The following is a 16,479-nucleotide window of genomic DNA, read 5'->3' on the forward strand; positions in this document are numbered from 1 at the left end:
ACAGTTGGGCATTATGCCTCAACTTTGTTGTGGCACTATTCAAAAACAGTTTTGTCTATGGGCACAAAATATTTTTGTCAGCACAGTCTGAAGATGATCTGACTCGAATTTGGTGAAAATCAGACAAACTGCTTAGGAGGAGTTAAAAAAAGTTAAAAAATAGGTTAATGTAATCAAAAGTTACTGTATTAGCATGTTTTGGAAACTTCATCATTAGTGGTTAATGAATGGTTTATCACTTTTGATCAATAGGTGGCACTGTTACCAAAGTGATGTGGCGAGGTCAATGTGAGGTGACAATGGCACATGCAAAGTCTGGTTTCAATATGTCAAAGCTTTGCAGAGATACAGCCTCATATGTAGTTTGGCATCACTGCAGAAAATTCGTTGATGCGTTAAATAACCGTTTTTTATATTGACATGAAATCCTTAACTTTTTGCAAGCATGGTCTGAACATGATCTGAGTCAAATTTGGTGAAAAATTAACCAACGGTCTAGGAGGAGTTCGGCTGACAGGAAGTTCGGCTGACTGTGGCAAAATTGGTATCTATGTTCTCAGCATGACCCAAAGAATATATTGAGACCAGTTTCATTACAATAGGCTAATAAACACAAAAGTTATTGCCATTTTTGGAAATTTCATTACAAGTTTTGACCACAAGGTGGCACTTTTTGAGTATTGTCAGAACATGGTGCCGAAGACATACCGAGTTTCGTAACAATTCACTGATGCGTTCATAAAATATAGCATTTTACGACAAAATTCAAAATGGCTGACACCCAAAATGGCTGACATGATTGGAAATGGTTCGACTCGCCATGCTGCGCCAAACCTAAAGAGACAAGTTTTGTCATTTTTGGCCAAAACATTCAGAAGTTACATAGCCATTTTTCATATCTCCTGACCACTAGGTGGCGCTGTGCCAAAACTGTGCAGGTAGCTTCAGGTCATGATTATTATAACAAACACCAAGTTTGGTTTCAATACACCAAACTATTGTGGAGATATAGCCTCACGTTCATTTTTGCGTGCTCCTTATCGAATCCGTTCATGCGTTATTTTAATCAACTTGAATTCCATAATTTTTGCCAGCATGCTCTAAAGATGATCTGAACCAATTGGATGAGATGAAGTTTTTAAATATTTACATTATGACCCCTTAAGTTTAGCTTGTAGAGTTGTCATTGTAATACACTGTAAAACAACACCACTGCCTCTCCCCTGACTAACTTCTGCAACTTTCTGTCATGTTCAATGAGTGACCAAAGAACTACCGATGTATAATCTTTGAAGTGACTCCCGACAGCGTGAAATACAAAAGTATGTCAAAATACCCATCTTGGCAAGTATCCTCAAAAACAGTCGGTTATGTCTTAAATGAACATAAACATTTGAGAAAGAAATCAAATGTGTATCATTTTAGACCTATGAATTGTGTTTAACGTGACCTCCCCTAATTTACAAGCTGCTGTCGGTGTCTTTAATATTATTCCAATAAAAAAGAGAAAATCACTCAGTGCTCTTGACTGAATATGATTAATCTATATTCATTTATACAGTGAGGAATATGCAATGTTATTTTACATTTTATTATTTCATTTCTGTACTTGAACACCTATAAATCTAAAAACCCAAAGCATCTTTAACTATATCTGTATCTTTGTTCTATTTATTTATTTGTGCTATTGCTTGTAATTTGTTCATTTGTTCTTATTTACTGACTGTTCACTTGTCTTTAATAATATTTGAACTTTATTTATATTTGTTAGGCTAGTAGTTTTTCCTGTGGTATTGAAATTGGAATCGAGAATTGTAAAATTTACTGGTTTATAATTTTGTTGTGTAAGCTTATTTATTATAATACAAGATAACATGGGTCAAAAATTGTGATAACATTTTTTTTTACAACAAATTTACTTGAAATAATATAAATGGTAACTAAGAAATTATTTAAATTTCTTATTAAGCGTTAAAAGAAACACATCTGGAAGAAGGGGGCCCCAAATATCTGTCTTGCATAACCCCTGAAAACTCTTCATGGTGTCCGTAACTTTACAATTTTACTTTAATTCACATTTGAATTCAACCTCATGTCATGATAATTTTATAAGGCAATCTCACTTTAACTGTCTATATTTGTATTCATTGTCTCTAGCTCGCAAAGCTCCACTTACCAGAGGTGGCGCTGTCACAGTCATGAATGTTACACTTCTTTGTGTTCTTTGGTCGAGGTTCGTGATCACAATCAACATGCTCATTTTCATCCTCGAGCTCGGCCTTAGTGTTGACACATTTAACCAGTCGGCGCTGAACACCTCCTCCACAGGACACCGAACACTGCAAACACACAATAGACAAGCCTGAACACCCAGTATGACTCTGATCAACGACCTATTGCAAAGCTTTGACAACCGAGGACTGTCTTGAAAGGAGTCATATCCTAACATTTATCTAAAATTTTATCTTTTTGCCCCCACTTTGACTCAATCTGATTTTAGATTCTGAAAAATCCATTTACATGATCAATTCATGTTTTTGAATCTGTATGAGAAAATAGCTGGATTTAAGTTTTTACATGCTTAATTTTTTCCTTTTAATTAGATTTCAATTCGATCAAAATTTCATTCAGATTGAGTTCAGTCAGATTGATTGGGGTATTTACAGGCTTTTTGGTATAAACTGAGACATCAGTCTGATTATGAATTCATTATTTGGGTGCATGTAAACAGCAATGTTAGCTCAGGTTTCCTAATCCAAAAGCAGTTTTACATGACCAGTGTCCACCCAAGGTTTGAAGGACTTTTATATCTCATCATAGGAATTTGTTAGGAATTCTACTAACAAACCAGCCTTATTTTGCAAAAGCAACACTAAGCACTGTTGAAGGAATAAGAAAACCACATTATAGGTTTTGCAAGTTGGTTTACACAACATAATTTCATACTCTAGTCCATTTAACATGATTTCCACATGATTTGACAGCACTGGTATGAAGAAGGTGTATAGAAGGGGCTCTCGGTATCAAAGGCGGGTTCAGATGCTGTGAGTATGTACCCAAAGGGGTAGACCACATTAGCAACTTAATTGCAGGATGAGCATTGCGAGTTCATATGAGCACACTGTGATTTGACTTCACTGATTGTCCAATTATGCTACTTCCTACATTCAGGTCTGACATTCTGCACACACACACACACACAGTGAATAATCCATCCCATCTCTTTAAATGTGAATGTAAATTTGAATATGTAGAAAGAAAAACCGAATGAGAGATAATTACAAATGAATCAATCTTCTTTCATTTTCTTCCACTATTTGGGATGTTGCCATTTTCAGAAATATTTGCTTTCCAATGCTTTGTTGGCTGTTTTGATTGCATCTAATACAAGTAAAGTATACTGGCCAAAGTTCTGGTGGGTGGGGGATTTACTGAAAGTGGTTGTGAAGCACAGTGGTTCTAAAAGTGTGGGGTGGTATTGTAAAGGATAGCGAGAGTCTTCTCATGATCTCAAATCTTTTCACATTTAATCACTTTCATACATTCAAATCATGAGACGTAACAAGGTTTGTCTGCAGTTTCTTATTCTCTACCACCTTCTAGTTTTATGGTGCAGATTTTACTCACTGTGCTGTGCTTATATAACCAAACAGATGTTCTTGTGTGTGAGCCAGATTTTAATAGGGCAGGGTGAAAGGTTACTTAAATTACAGTCTGTTTTTCACACAAAGTATTTCAGTGACACTGAATATATGGACTACTTTAATTTGTTGTAATCGTCCTCATCTTTGAAAAACAATGTAGGTGTACTTTCAAAATGACCATTCAGAATAATTGGAATAATGTTAAATAATAAAGTTGTACTTTTTAAGCAACATAACAGTGAAATCTAAAAGAACATAAGCCATTTTCAGTGTATTCCCCAATAAAACGGTTTTATTTACCAGAAATAGGATGAAAGACCATGCTAAAAATTAAGTTTTATAAATACAATTCTGAGATTCTAAGCTGAATCCAGCACATGATGTTCCTCTAATTCTCATTTTATGGGTTATTTTATTCACACATTTAGATGTAAGGTTCCCTTTCAGTCAGTCACGTTCGACGTTACGTCAGCAGTGACTGACGAATTGGGATCTCGCCAGAGAGCCCAATCACCTTCGAGTGTTAACAAAACAAGCCAATGAATGTTGGCGTGCGAGCTTTGCATCACGCACCCCGCTCCGCAGCATGGGTATATAAGGAGATCGTGTGCAGTCGCACATTCAGCTTTTCGCTTTGGAGCCGAGCCTTTCTGCTTGAGCAGTCACCGAAGAGAGTGTTACAGAACAATGGTTCCTGCGAGTGTTGGTGTTATGGCGCGTCAGCAGAGGTTTGCTGGTCCAGTGCTGCTGCATTTTTTTCCCGATTTGGACGGCGTGCTCATCAAACTGCGGTCGCGCTGTGACCTCCCCTGGGCGCTTCAGCACTTAAATCTATTATTAGAATTAAAGTTCTAAAAGAGGTCCACGAGTGACGCGGCATCTTTTTAAAGATGGCCTTCCACTCGTGTTTTTCTGGATGCAGTCACTTCCTGGCTTCGTCTGATGGTCACGATCGCTGAATCTCGTGCCTGGGCTTTGAGCACACTGAGGCAGCGCTTGTGGATGATTCATGTTCTCATTGCGGGAACATGACCATCGCGATGTTGCGATCCAGACTCCTCTTCATGAAACAAGGGGGAGTCCCCCTTGCTATGCCCCGTTCTAGTCGTGGTGTTCCGTGATGAGGCAGCTGAGCCCCCGGAGGCGAGGCCTAGCATCCCATTCGGAGCCCCGGCAGATGACAGGATGTCGATCACTGCATCGGGGGACGAGCTAGGCTCTGGAGATGAAGACTGGGCTGCGTTGCCTCCGTCAGGGAAGGTGGCGTTGCCCGAGTCAGATCCAGAGCTGACTGCCATGCTTTCCCGGGCCACCTAGAGCATCGGGTTGCAATGGAAAACCTCTCCATCTCCCGAGAGCTCAAGGCTGGATGATTGGTTCCTGGGGGTGCCGCACGCTTATCCTCAGCGTCCACCTCCGGTTCCATTCTTCCCAGAGGTGCATGAAGAGGCATGCTTGGAGGGCACCTTTTTCTGCCTGAAATAGAGCTAGTGCCTCTTCCATCCTCACTACCCTCGACGGCGGGGCGGCTAAGGTGTATGTGGAGATCCCTCCAGTCGAGCGTGCTATTGCAATGCAGCTTTGCCCGCATAGCGCTGCCGCCTGGCGGTGTAATCCACGTCTCCCGTCCAGAGCTTGTAAGTTCTCGTCCGCTCTAATGGCCAAGGCTTACAGAGCTGCTGGACAAGCCACCTCCGCCCTGCATGCCATGGCCCTCCTGCAAGTCTACCAGGCCAAGCCGTTGAAGCAGCTGCACGGGGGTAGTTCTGACCTGAGCTGCGCACTGCGATGGACCTCGCCCTACGGGCGACAAAAGTCACTGTCCCTGGATCAGACGATGTCCACCTTGGTGGTCCAGGAACGCCACCTTTGGCTAAACCTGTCAGATATGAGGGAGTCCGACAAACACAGCTTCCTGGACTCCCCGATCTCCCAGGCACAGAAGCAGAAGGAGGCAATTAAGCACATCCTGCTCCGGCGGCCCGCTGCTGTCAACACCCCGCTGCCGGCTGCAGCTCCTCCGCCCGCTAGTCTCCGAGGGTGCCCTTCTGCTGCCTCCACCTCTGCTCCAGCTCGGCCCCAGCAGCAGCCTTCACACCGGCCGCAGCATGGAGCTAGCAGCAGGAGAGTGACAGGAAAGCTCTGCCACTGCCAGGCCTGTAAAGCGCCAGAGCAAGCGGCGTCCCTGAGATGGGCGACCAGGAGACTCTGGATCCTGCTCTTCAGGAGATGGTGACTGCGCCACTCCTTCCTCCGGGGGAGGGCCGGGTGGAGAATCTTTTGTTCCCTTTTTGTTTTGTTCCGCAACTGGCTCCCCAGCCAGTGGTACCCAAACATTCAACAAAAGAGCAGTTTCCTATTTCTCTGGGTCCCAAGAGGGCAAGGATGGCAGTGTACGAGACACAGCCTCAACACTTCCGTCCCCCTCGCCTTTCGCCAGCGGGCAGCAGGGCCCGGCTCGAGGACACGGTGCCTCCTCACGCGCACCCTGCCCAACCGTGGAGCCAGGTAAGTGTCGCAGCACGCACTCAGACCCCACTCCGGGACACTTTGCCTTCCGGGTCGGGTCCCTGCGCTCCACCTCGCTGCCCCACTGCGGGTACATCAGTGGTTCCCTTAGTCCTACTTGCTCGGTTTCTGGGGGCCTGGTTAGCGCTTTTCAGACCGTCTCGCTGGCTCATGAGAACCATCAGACTCGGCTATGCGATTCAGTTCGCCCGGCGTCCTCCCAAGTTCAGCGGCATTCGGTTCACCTCTGTGCCAAACAAGGATTCTCCCGTCTTGCGAGCGGAAATCGCAGTCCTACTGGTGAAGGACGCGATAGAGCCGATCCCTCCAGCTGATATGAAGACAGGGTTTTACAGCCCTTACTTCATTGTACCTAAGATCTCGCTTCTCTGGTGAGATCCCAATTCATCAGTCACTGCTGACATAACGTCTCCGTTCCCTCCTTCAGGGAACGTGGGTTACATACGTAACCAAGACGTTTTGTATCTAGTGCAGAGACACATTGTTAAGCTGGCTGACTTAAAAAATCAAATCAAACATTTCCTCAAGTTTTATGTCACTCACCTGACCCCAGGATCCAGTAATCCACTGGTGGCATGGATGGACATTGCAAGTCTGGATGTTGCTGGGCTTTAGGTTATCATCACATTTCCCAGTTTCAGGGCAGGTGACCAGCCTCTGCTGCTCCCCACCTCCACACAGCTCTGAACACTGTGGGCATATATGATGTTAGAATCAGACACATAGAGATGAAGAGAGTAATGTGAAGATCAAAAAAACAGGCACAATGAGCTGAGGAGAGAAAAGTGAAGCTTCTGAATGCTAAATCTCTTTACCTGCCCCCAAGAAGATGTGTACCACTCTAAACAGTTGTGGATGTTACAAGGAATTCGGACAGGAGGTCTGGGGGAGATGGCCTGGCAATGAAATGGCCGCAGCAACCTTTGATCTCGTGTGTCATAACACTGAATCTCTCTGACCTTCACTCCTACACCACAATTCTTCGAGCACTGCCAAAAGAGATATCAGGAGTGGCAACTCCCATTGTGTTTTCATTAATTGGAAATGAATTTAATTCATTATGTTTGGCTGCATGCATGCAGACTTACTTTACTCCACTCTCCAACTTTCCATGCAGAGCAGGGACGAAGGTAGCAGCGGCGCGCTGGCACAGGCCTAGTAGCTAAGTCACAGTCTGATCCATCACCAGTGCTGCAGGACACTGACCTCCAGATGGCACCAAGCCCGCAACTTGTTGAGCACTATAAAATCATTTGCAGGATAAAGTACTGTTCACATTGAAAAATGCATGCAAACCCTGCTTAAAGAGATTTATTAAAGTAGGACATGTTCCTGGATAAACATTCTCATTAACTATTCAAATTTTAGAGTTAGGTTACAAGTTAGAGGTTGTGGGCTCCAACAACATTCTTATAAACTTAACATTTCCCAATTTCGATATTCAGGTTATAAAACCTTTTGTATGTGTGCACACTCATACACAGTCAGATTTAAGGATGGATAGTGGTGCCATGCGATCCCTCATATCCATATTTGTTGCTAGAATAACATGAAACAAATTTCATTACCTGAAAGTTAAAGTTATGTTTCTGTTGAAATCTAATGCTGTGGTGTCAGCATAATTCAAGGACTTTTATCTTTGTGGCCGACTGCTGTTTCTCAGCCCATGCTGATTTCGTATCTAGAGAATGTGAGGAATGCATAATTAACTACTCACAGCACTCCAGTTGCCTTTTTTCCAGTGTGCAGGGGAGGCTAATGGGTAAAGAGAAGGCATGACCAGCCCAGTGGGCATCGGAGGGCTAGAAGAATGCACTGAATGCTCACTACTAGTGCCCTGAGATGGCTGCTCAGTAGGAGTAGGCAGAGAGGGATTAAGCCCAGCAGGTCTCAGCATTCGGGCAATAATAATCTTATTGTTTTCATTCTCTGTCCAGCGAGGTAAGGGGACCGGAGTTCGCCAAGGCTCTATTTTAGGCCCATTAGTTTTGGGTGGTGCAATGGCTCTGGAATACCAACTTTGAATCTCTGTAGCAATTGTAGTGTCCGGAATATCACTTGTAGTGAAGAGTGAGGGCTCAAAATCACTTTCCATTTCTGTAGGAGGTAGAGCTGTTGTTCCAGCTGCTGAGGTCATGCTACTGTAATGTTTGGCTGGGACAGAGGAAGTTGGAGAAGGAACATACCCTTGAGAAAGGCTATCTGAGGTCGTAGTGAACTCTCTTACAGTGAATTCACTCTCCTTAGTGTTAAATGATGGTTCCGTCAGAACTTTATATTTTGCAAAGTCATCACTGGAAGCACTGCTGAGAAGCTCCAATGGTTGAGAAGTTGCACTCAGTGAGACTGTTGGTGAGGCCATACGCCATTGTAAAGAAGTAGTGGGAATATGAACATGTCTGTTCTCATAAGTTTCAAACTTAAACACATAATAATCTAAAGGAGGTTCATTATTTTGAGTGCCATGGTGTGCTTCACTTTCACTTCCAGGAACATCTTCGCCAAACTCCTCTTCATTCTCATCTTCAGTTATTGCCATTATGGTTTTATCTTTTTGATTGCCTTTGTAATTGTCTTGGTTATTTGAGTTTGAATTTGTATGTGGTTCAGGAGTCAAAAAGATGTTTGGCTCAGTTTCATATGACAATGTCTGCTTGTCCTGAGTGGACACATCTGCAGTTGATGGAGGTTTCCTAGTAATACTGAAGTCACTATCATTGTCCTTCCATTTGCTAAATAACCTGGTAACTGCAGAGGATGGTTCAGTTGTTGCAATGACAGGCAGGAAGTAATCCTCAGCAAATAGCTCATCATTATTTTCATCTAGTACGTCTTTCTTTTGAGGTTCATGACCTTCAGTACCCTTGATTGTAATGCTGTCAGAGCGCATGGTGGTACTGTGTTGGTCCACAGTGGTGGATGGCGATGAGGTAGTTATAGGGACATCTGTCCCTGTCAGAGTAATGTCTCCATGTTTTATTCCTGAGTTATCGAACATATAATTTTCATCTTTATCAAAGTCATACGACAGATCCTCATGGAATCTTATAAAATTGTAGTCGTAATAAAAATCATCAACTTGAAGATTTTTCACAATAGAATTGTCAGAGGACTTTTCAACATGACTATAATGTGAGAAATCATCTTCTATAATGTCATTGAGGTCAGCATTGCCCCTGGGCTGTTTTTTAGTAGTACTAAAGTGGGGTATAACTTTTATCTCATTGAAAACTTCTTTGCTGGATGCTCCACTTCCTGACCAGTCATTGCCAAAGGTGTCCGAATTTATGGGGCAGTCCTGAAGATAGCATGGCATAGTTGAATTAGGCTTGGCTTTCGGATCACAGTCCATACCAGTATTCCAGCTGCAGGTCACGTCACATATCTGGAAACCAGCTGCACAGCTCACTGAACACTGTGGAAGAAGCAGTGCGTAAGAGCTGTCAAAGTCAGAAAATTGTCTCACAATGATTTAAAAATAAAATGAGACTGTTTTGTATAACAATGTGTCATCAAAACAGTTTTACATATTGTTGTCCAATAAAGCAAAATCTGAAGTTCGTTTTATGAGAAAGCAAGGAATAATCATCAAGTATGTGTAGTGTTTGTAGTATTGACAGAATTAATGTGAAGATGAATGTTTTCTCTGTTCAAATAATGTACTGTAGTGGTACAATAGCATGTATGTTGAAAAAAATACGTTGGATAAATTAAAACATTTGTAATTAGATTTTTTCCCCCCGCTCAAATTATATGTATGGTTTCATTAAAACCTTGATTTTGATTTAATATTAATCTAAAATATTTATTTTCTGACAGAAAAAAAAACAAAATACAAAATAAAGCTGATTTAATACAAAGACCATACAATAATCAATACAGTAATCAATACAGTTCCATATTTCAATGTTACATAAAGTTTATATTTTTCTGAAATATATACATGCATGTGTGTGTATTTATATATACATAATAAATATACACAGCACACATACATATTGTCACACCCCTGGACTGTTTGAGTATGTGTGTGTTTTACTCCCCATGTGCTCTGTGACCTAGTTTTCTCCCTTGTTGATTGTGTTCATTCGGTTCAGGTGTGTCTCATCATCTACCCTCGTTTAGTCTTGTATTTATAGTGTTGTCCGTTCCTTTGTTCGGTGTTTGTCTATACTATGTGTTCTGTGTGTGTTCCTGCCTGCCCTGTGTTACCCCTATTTGGATTATTAAAGACTGTGATTCGTGAATCTCCTGCGTCTCTGCTTCCTTAGCTACTGCACAGCAGACACCCGTGACACATATATTATGTACACAAAAACATTTATTTTGAATGTGATTAATCGCGATTAATCGTTTGACAGCACTAATTATATATATATATATATGCTTTTTTACAATTTAATTTCACCATAAACAAAAGCTATGTTAATTGGCTATGATATGATCATTTAAAATAAAACTAAAAACATTGTTAGTCAAAGTTTAAAGTAGCTGACTTACTATAAATGAATACAACTTTAAATGGGTTTTATTGTTTACTGTGTTGTGGTATGCGCATTTTCTGCTATATACTAAAGAAAATTGAATAATTAATAAAACCTATAATATTTTTTTCAGTTTTCTGCACACCAACACATCAAGTCAAAATACTATATAAACAAAATTGTTTCTTTTCATTTTTTATATGAGGTGCTTAAACCAAAAACCATGATTTTTTTATTAGACTGAAATAAAATGCACTTTACATAAGTGACATGGTAATTTTACTTTTGTTCAGACTATAATAGCAGGTAATACATTGGTGCAATGACATATATCATGGAACTGAAGGATTTTCATGTTCATGGCCATAGTACATTGATGTTATTATATGTCCGAAAACTATGATAATACTATGCTAATGTTTTGTTAGTTCTGCTAAAATGCGAAGGCTGCACACTAAAACCTTTCTTCACATAACATTCTGTATGCTTTATAAAATTATGAATCATAATCATATATAGTCATTGTCTTAACACTAGCTTGCTCTATTCTTTTTCTATTCTATCTGTTTTCTTTCTTTTTATTTATTATATTATTTAAAAATCCCTTGCTATGTGCACTGCGTTAAGCTAACTGAGACTTGTTATAGCACTTGTATATCATTGCTCTTTTGTTGAATTTGCTTGCTTCCATTGTCCTCATTTGTAAGTCACTTTGGATAAAAGCGTCTGCTAAATGACTAAATGTAAATGTAAATAGTCTGGTCACTATTTGAACTGCAAGAGATGTTCCTTGTGGCTGTTATATGCTCACCTCTGACCAGCTTCCAATGGTCCAGTCAGCAGGACAGGACACATGTGTGTTACACCGAACAATTGACTCAGGCTTAGGCAAATGTTGACATTCAGCTGGCTGAAGCGCTCGTTGCTCATCCAGCCCAAGGCTCCGAATACACAGCACTGTTCTCTTGCTAAGCCCAATGTCCCCACAGCTAGATGAGCACTTCTGCCACTCTCCAACCCACCATCTGATGACACAAAAACATCACAGGAATTTACTGCACTCTTACTGCACTGATGATTGCCTTTAAAAGCCATCTAGTGCACTGCTGCTGATGGGTGTGTAAAGTATAGGACTGTCCAGCAGTAAAACTCACATGGCAGGACATGCCCCCTTATAACAGTTACTTTGCTTGTCATCCGGCCTAGTAGCTGGATCACAGTAATGTTCCTCGACGATTCCAGATGTTCTCTCCACACAGTGCACAACTTGCCTCTGTACACCTGAAAAAAAGACAAATTGTTGAGCAGCTGTTTACAAAAAAAAAGACAAAAGACAATAAATGTATACTACACAAAATAAATGTCAAATAAATAAATGAATAAACTGTATTTAAATGTTCATACAATTTAGCAGAAGAAAGAAAGAAAGAAAGAAATTATGGTACTAAAGTTTAGTGTTAGTGGAATTTCAATCTATTTTTTACACAACAATATGTGAAAGAGTGAGTGATATGCCACTAATTCTAGTAATTTTCCTTCAAGATAAGTAATATGTCTTCACATTTTAATTTGGCTGGAATTTAGAGCGTGGCAGTGTATTTAATAATGCAGTGTTCCTTAAGAACCCAAGTACCAGCCAATGATCTTTTTGTGGTTTGATTAAAATTTTCCCATTGTCCTATTTAATAAACTCTAGAAATGAATGCGAGGAGACGACTATGCTGAACGTAATAATAAAAAAAAATCTTAATCTCAGCAGTCCTGTAGTTCTAAAACACAGATAGCAGCAAATCTATCTTAATTACTCTTTGCTACTCTCCCCTAGGAACTGAATTGACTCCAGAAGGAGGAGGGATAGCCCTTCTTGTGTACTCTTCTCTGTTAGAGTCACGTCCTTGGGCTGATTTCGACCTTTATTTGACAGCTTTGAGAATCAGTCTCTCCAACAGAGAGATGAAGGGACCCACAGTCCAGAGGCTTCACAGACTTCACAGGTGTTTGAAGAATGTTATCAGATAAACCCTCAAACAGATGCGATAAAGGGCCCTGGGGCCCAGGTGTCAGTCTGCACTGATTGGTGTGACCCTCAAAAGATGTACATGGACATTAGGTGGCAAGTCCCACAGCTAAAATTTGCAGAATACTGTCGTATGTTTGTTTGTGTAGATAAATGTTCACCATTGTTATCAGTCACAAAAAATTAAAACCCCAAAATCTGCTATTGCCTGATTTTGATTATAAGATTTAAAAAAATGATTTTTTTAAAATGATTTGAACATAAATATATAGCTTAATTCATTTTACAAAATGTTATTTGATATAGTGGGAGCCCTTAATTTGAATTCTGCTGTTATGATATAGAATAATTGATTTACCTGCTGTGCCAGACCAATTAAATAATGTCATTTGTGCGAGCACTTCAGTCAAATTAAAGATGAGTAGCGGGTAATTGCATCTAAAAATAATCATACTGAACACTTCAACACTTTTGAGACTGGTGCACTTGTAGTATGGACATAGTTTCCTCTTATTCTTATGTATTTTTTGGAATTTATTCAATATGAAATACAAATCGATGTTAATAAAGAACTATTGGTGCCATGCAATAATCCTTAACAGAGCTGTTGATGACCAAAAGCAAAAAAAGCATGTATTGTAATCATAATCGATAGCAATTAATACACATATATTTTCAAGAGGAGTCACTTGAGTAAATATTTAAAATTTACAGAAGCACTGCAAACGTTTTTCAGTGGCATTAAGTACACTTTCAAACCTACACTCTAAAAAATGTTGGGATGTTTCAACCCAACTTTGGGTCAAATATGGACTAACCCAACCATTGGGTTAATTTTTTACTTTAAATTTTTAACCCAAAAGTTGGGTTGGTCCATATTTGACCCAAAGTTGGGTTGAAACAACCCAGCATTTTTTTTGAGTGTATCAGAGCTACTATTCAACTTAGTTTACAGGCTTCAGGCAATTCTGTCATACAATGGATGTGATGTTCAGTCTAATAATTAGAGAATAATACAGAGAATAATAGTCTCATAATACAGAAACTATTGTCTGTGTGCATTTTCCTTTCCTTTTTTCACCAAAAACACCTCAGTATAAACAAACCTTTTCTATTAGCAAAATTAATGAAATGATCAACAAATAAATGTGTTGCATGCAATTTGTTCAACTACAAAACTACAGTTTCTCCAAATAATTAGTACCCATTCTATCATTATCACACAGCCAAAAGGAATGTACATGCAATTCCAGCCTCTTCCAGTAAACCCCATTCTTATGAACACATGAAACATGGATTTAAATGAGACATTTACCTTTTGTATTACCAAAAACGGGCTGCTTCCTGCTTTGTAACAGCAGCGCTGGATTCAAACAGCCTTCAGTATCACTAACTGGAAAGTATTAGCAGATTAACCCACCCACTGACCAAAGAAACAGCAACCACCTACAATCCTTGGATCAAATTAGACACACTTTAAAACCATTAAATATTATTTGAATTCTTGATTAGAGAACAACAATCTAAAGACCCCATTTGCTGCTTAAAATGCTGAAGGGACAGAATTTGTTCTTTAAACATGGGGATTTTTTTAGTGAATTTTATGAAAGAAAACACTGAAAATGTGTTGTTATTTTTCTTGAAAAAGTCACTTTGTCTTTGGTTTTAATACCAAAGGTAATTATATGTGAAATATGATTAAGGTTAATCATATGTGAAATAACACTGAATAGTTTTCACTGTATAAATTGATAGATTTTTGCTTATTAAAGCTACTAAAATTATTTAGTCAAAAGCAGTGAGTGATTTTCCCCTTTTTCTTTTGTTTTTATTAGGCTGTTGTTACTTTAAGACTTAATGCACGGATCCACTATACAAACAATACAAACACACCTTAGCCAAATTTCTCCCTACTGTTTATGTGCATTTAAGACTGTGCTAAGTGCTTAGGTGAATACTCGCCAAACTGGTCATTTTGACATATTTTTGTGTGTATTTGACCAATTAGGCAAGCCCCGAAGTAGGGGTGGGCGATATGGCAAAAATATCATAGCACGTTTTTTTTTTTTTTAGAAATATCACGATTCACAGTTTTATCACAATTCGTCATGTTGGTTTTACTATTTTGCAAGTTTTTGCAAGTGAATTTCCCTATTATAAAGACAAAGCCTTTCAAGGTAACAAAATATTTTTAAAAAATGGCGAATATTTAGGCCAAAGTGGGCAAAAATAAAAATCTTTAAAATTATTTTATTTTTGTTATTAAAAATAAGAACAAAGATACACATTACAACTACACATAATATACAAATAAAACAAACAGTGTTCTATTTTCAGGTACAATAGGTGTATTTAGCAGGAGCATTCAAGAAATTGAATGAACAAATACAAGAATAATACACTATATAAATTGATTCCTATTAAGCAACTGTATTAAAGTTTTTCAGTCAAGACAAGAGTAGTGAGTGATTTTTCTCTGCGTTTTGTTGTTTTATTAACATTAAAGGAATAGTTCACTCAAAGATACAAATTCTGTCATCTGTCTGTCAATTCTGTCATAGTGCTTTATTTTTATACCGTCATTTACTCACTCAAAAGTTGTTTTAAACCTGAATGAGTTTCTTTCTTCTGCTGAACATAAATGCTATTTTGAAGAATATCGGGTCTCAGAGAAGATCTTGATTTCTTTCATTTAAAATAACATTGCATGTTTCCCTGAAATAAAGTGGAGGAAAAAGTCTATGCATTGCATTGCAACATGACCAGCTACAAGCTACTTGTAAATTAAAGTAGTTAAGCTACATTCAAGCTACCCTTCTGAAAAAGTAGCTAGCTACACTACAAGTTACTATCAAAAAGTAGCTAGCTACATTGAAACTACTACATTTTTTTATTATTATTTTTTTTTTTTACAATTAACATTACAAATAACTAAATAATTATTAATGAAGTTATAAGTAAAATATAATAAAGTTATAAGTAAAATATTTGGGGTTTAAAACAACATAATGTAATGCAATCATGATTTCAAAGAATAGGGTGAATTCAGGTTGATTGGGACAATTTTCCAAGCCATTTCAATGACAAAAAGTGTCCCAATTGTTTGATTTTGTAAACTATCCGATATACACAATAATTAAATACTGTATAGTTATATAGTTATATTATCTTAAACTGACTGTCAAAGTGCAAAATTGCTACAAACGTAACATCAATGCAAGAACAAAATATATGCAACTTAACCTTGATATGGAGGAGTCGTAAAATAAGCAGGTTAAACTCACAGCACACGCGGTATTTACTGACTGTGAATGGAGCCGCTCTGAGACATCAATCATCAGCTTTTATTTTCTTAGTGTTCATTACAAAACTGTGGGGGGACAGATTATATTATGACCGTTCATCATTGTAAATTGTAAATTTGATCTAGAGTGCAATAAAGAAGAAAATTAATCAATTTAAAAAGGCTATTATTCAACTCCTGTATGTGCTTTAAGTCTTCGACGTAGACTGCATTTTAATCTTTGTTTTGTGTAAATTACAGTTGATTCATGTGAAATATCCTTTGTACATCCTTTGCAAAAACCAAAACCAAGACGATCTTTTGTCGGTTTTGTCGGTGTAAAGCCACAAGATGCGTAATATTACAACAGATGGCGGTAATGAACAAATTTAGTTTGTGTAGTTTGTGAAAGACGCTGCGCTGCTTCAGTGCATTACAGGCTCGTGACTCGTCAGAACGCAAAACAGAATGTAGCTTTTGGTCACGCTACACCGCTACTTGCTGGAAAAAGTAGTTAGCTAC

At 38.9% G+C, this 16,479-nt stretch overlaps 1 protein-coding gene across 1 annotated transcript in view; it reads right to left on the reverse strand.

Moving 5' to 3' along the window:
* LOC107663005 (A disintegrin and metalloproteinase with thrombospondin motifs 7-like) overlaps positions 1–16,479 on the reverse strand; it is a gene marked incomplete at its 5' end in the record, with an annotated part of 95,498 nt that overhangs the window by 23,775 nt on the left and 55,244 nt on the right. The window contains 7 exons of the mRNA XM_016453138.1: positions 2,177–2,339; positions 6,717–6,863; positions 6,989–7,162; positions 7,262–7,414; positions 7,891–9,588; positions 11,469–11,682; positions 11,812–11,938. Of these exons, the coding sequence (XP_016308624.1) occupies positions 2,177–2,339; positions 6,717–6,863; positions 6,989–7,162; positions 7,262–7,414; positions 7,891–9,588; positions 11,469–11,682; positions 11,812–11,938 (2,676 nt within the window). The remainder of the gene's footprint in view (positions 1–2,176; positions 2,340–6,716; positions 6,864–6,988; positions 7,163–7,261; positions 7,415–7,890; positions 9,589–11,468; positions 11,683–11,811; positions 11,939–16,479) is intronic.

Source organism: Sinocyclocheilus anshuiensis, unplaced genomic scaffold (genome assembly GCF_001515605.1).
Source record: "Sinocyclocheilus anshuiensis isolate Anshui unplaced genomic scaffold, SAMN03320099.WGS_v1.1 scaffold1317, whole genome shotgun sequence".
NCBI classification, from domain to species: domain Eukaryota; kingdom Metazoa; phylum Chordata; class Actinopteri; order Cypriniformes; family Cyprinidae; genus Sinocyclocheilus; species Sinocyclocheilus anshuiensis.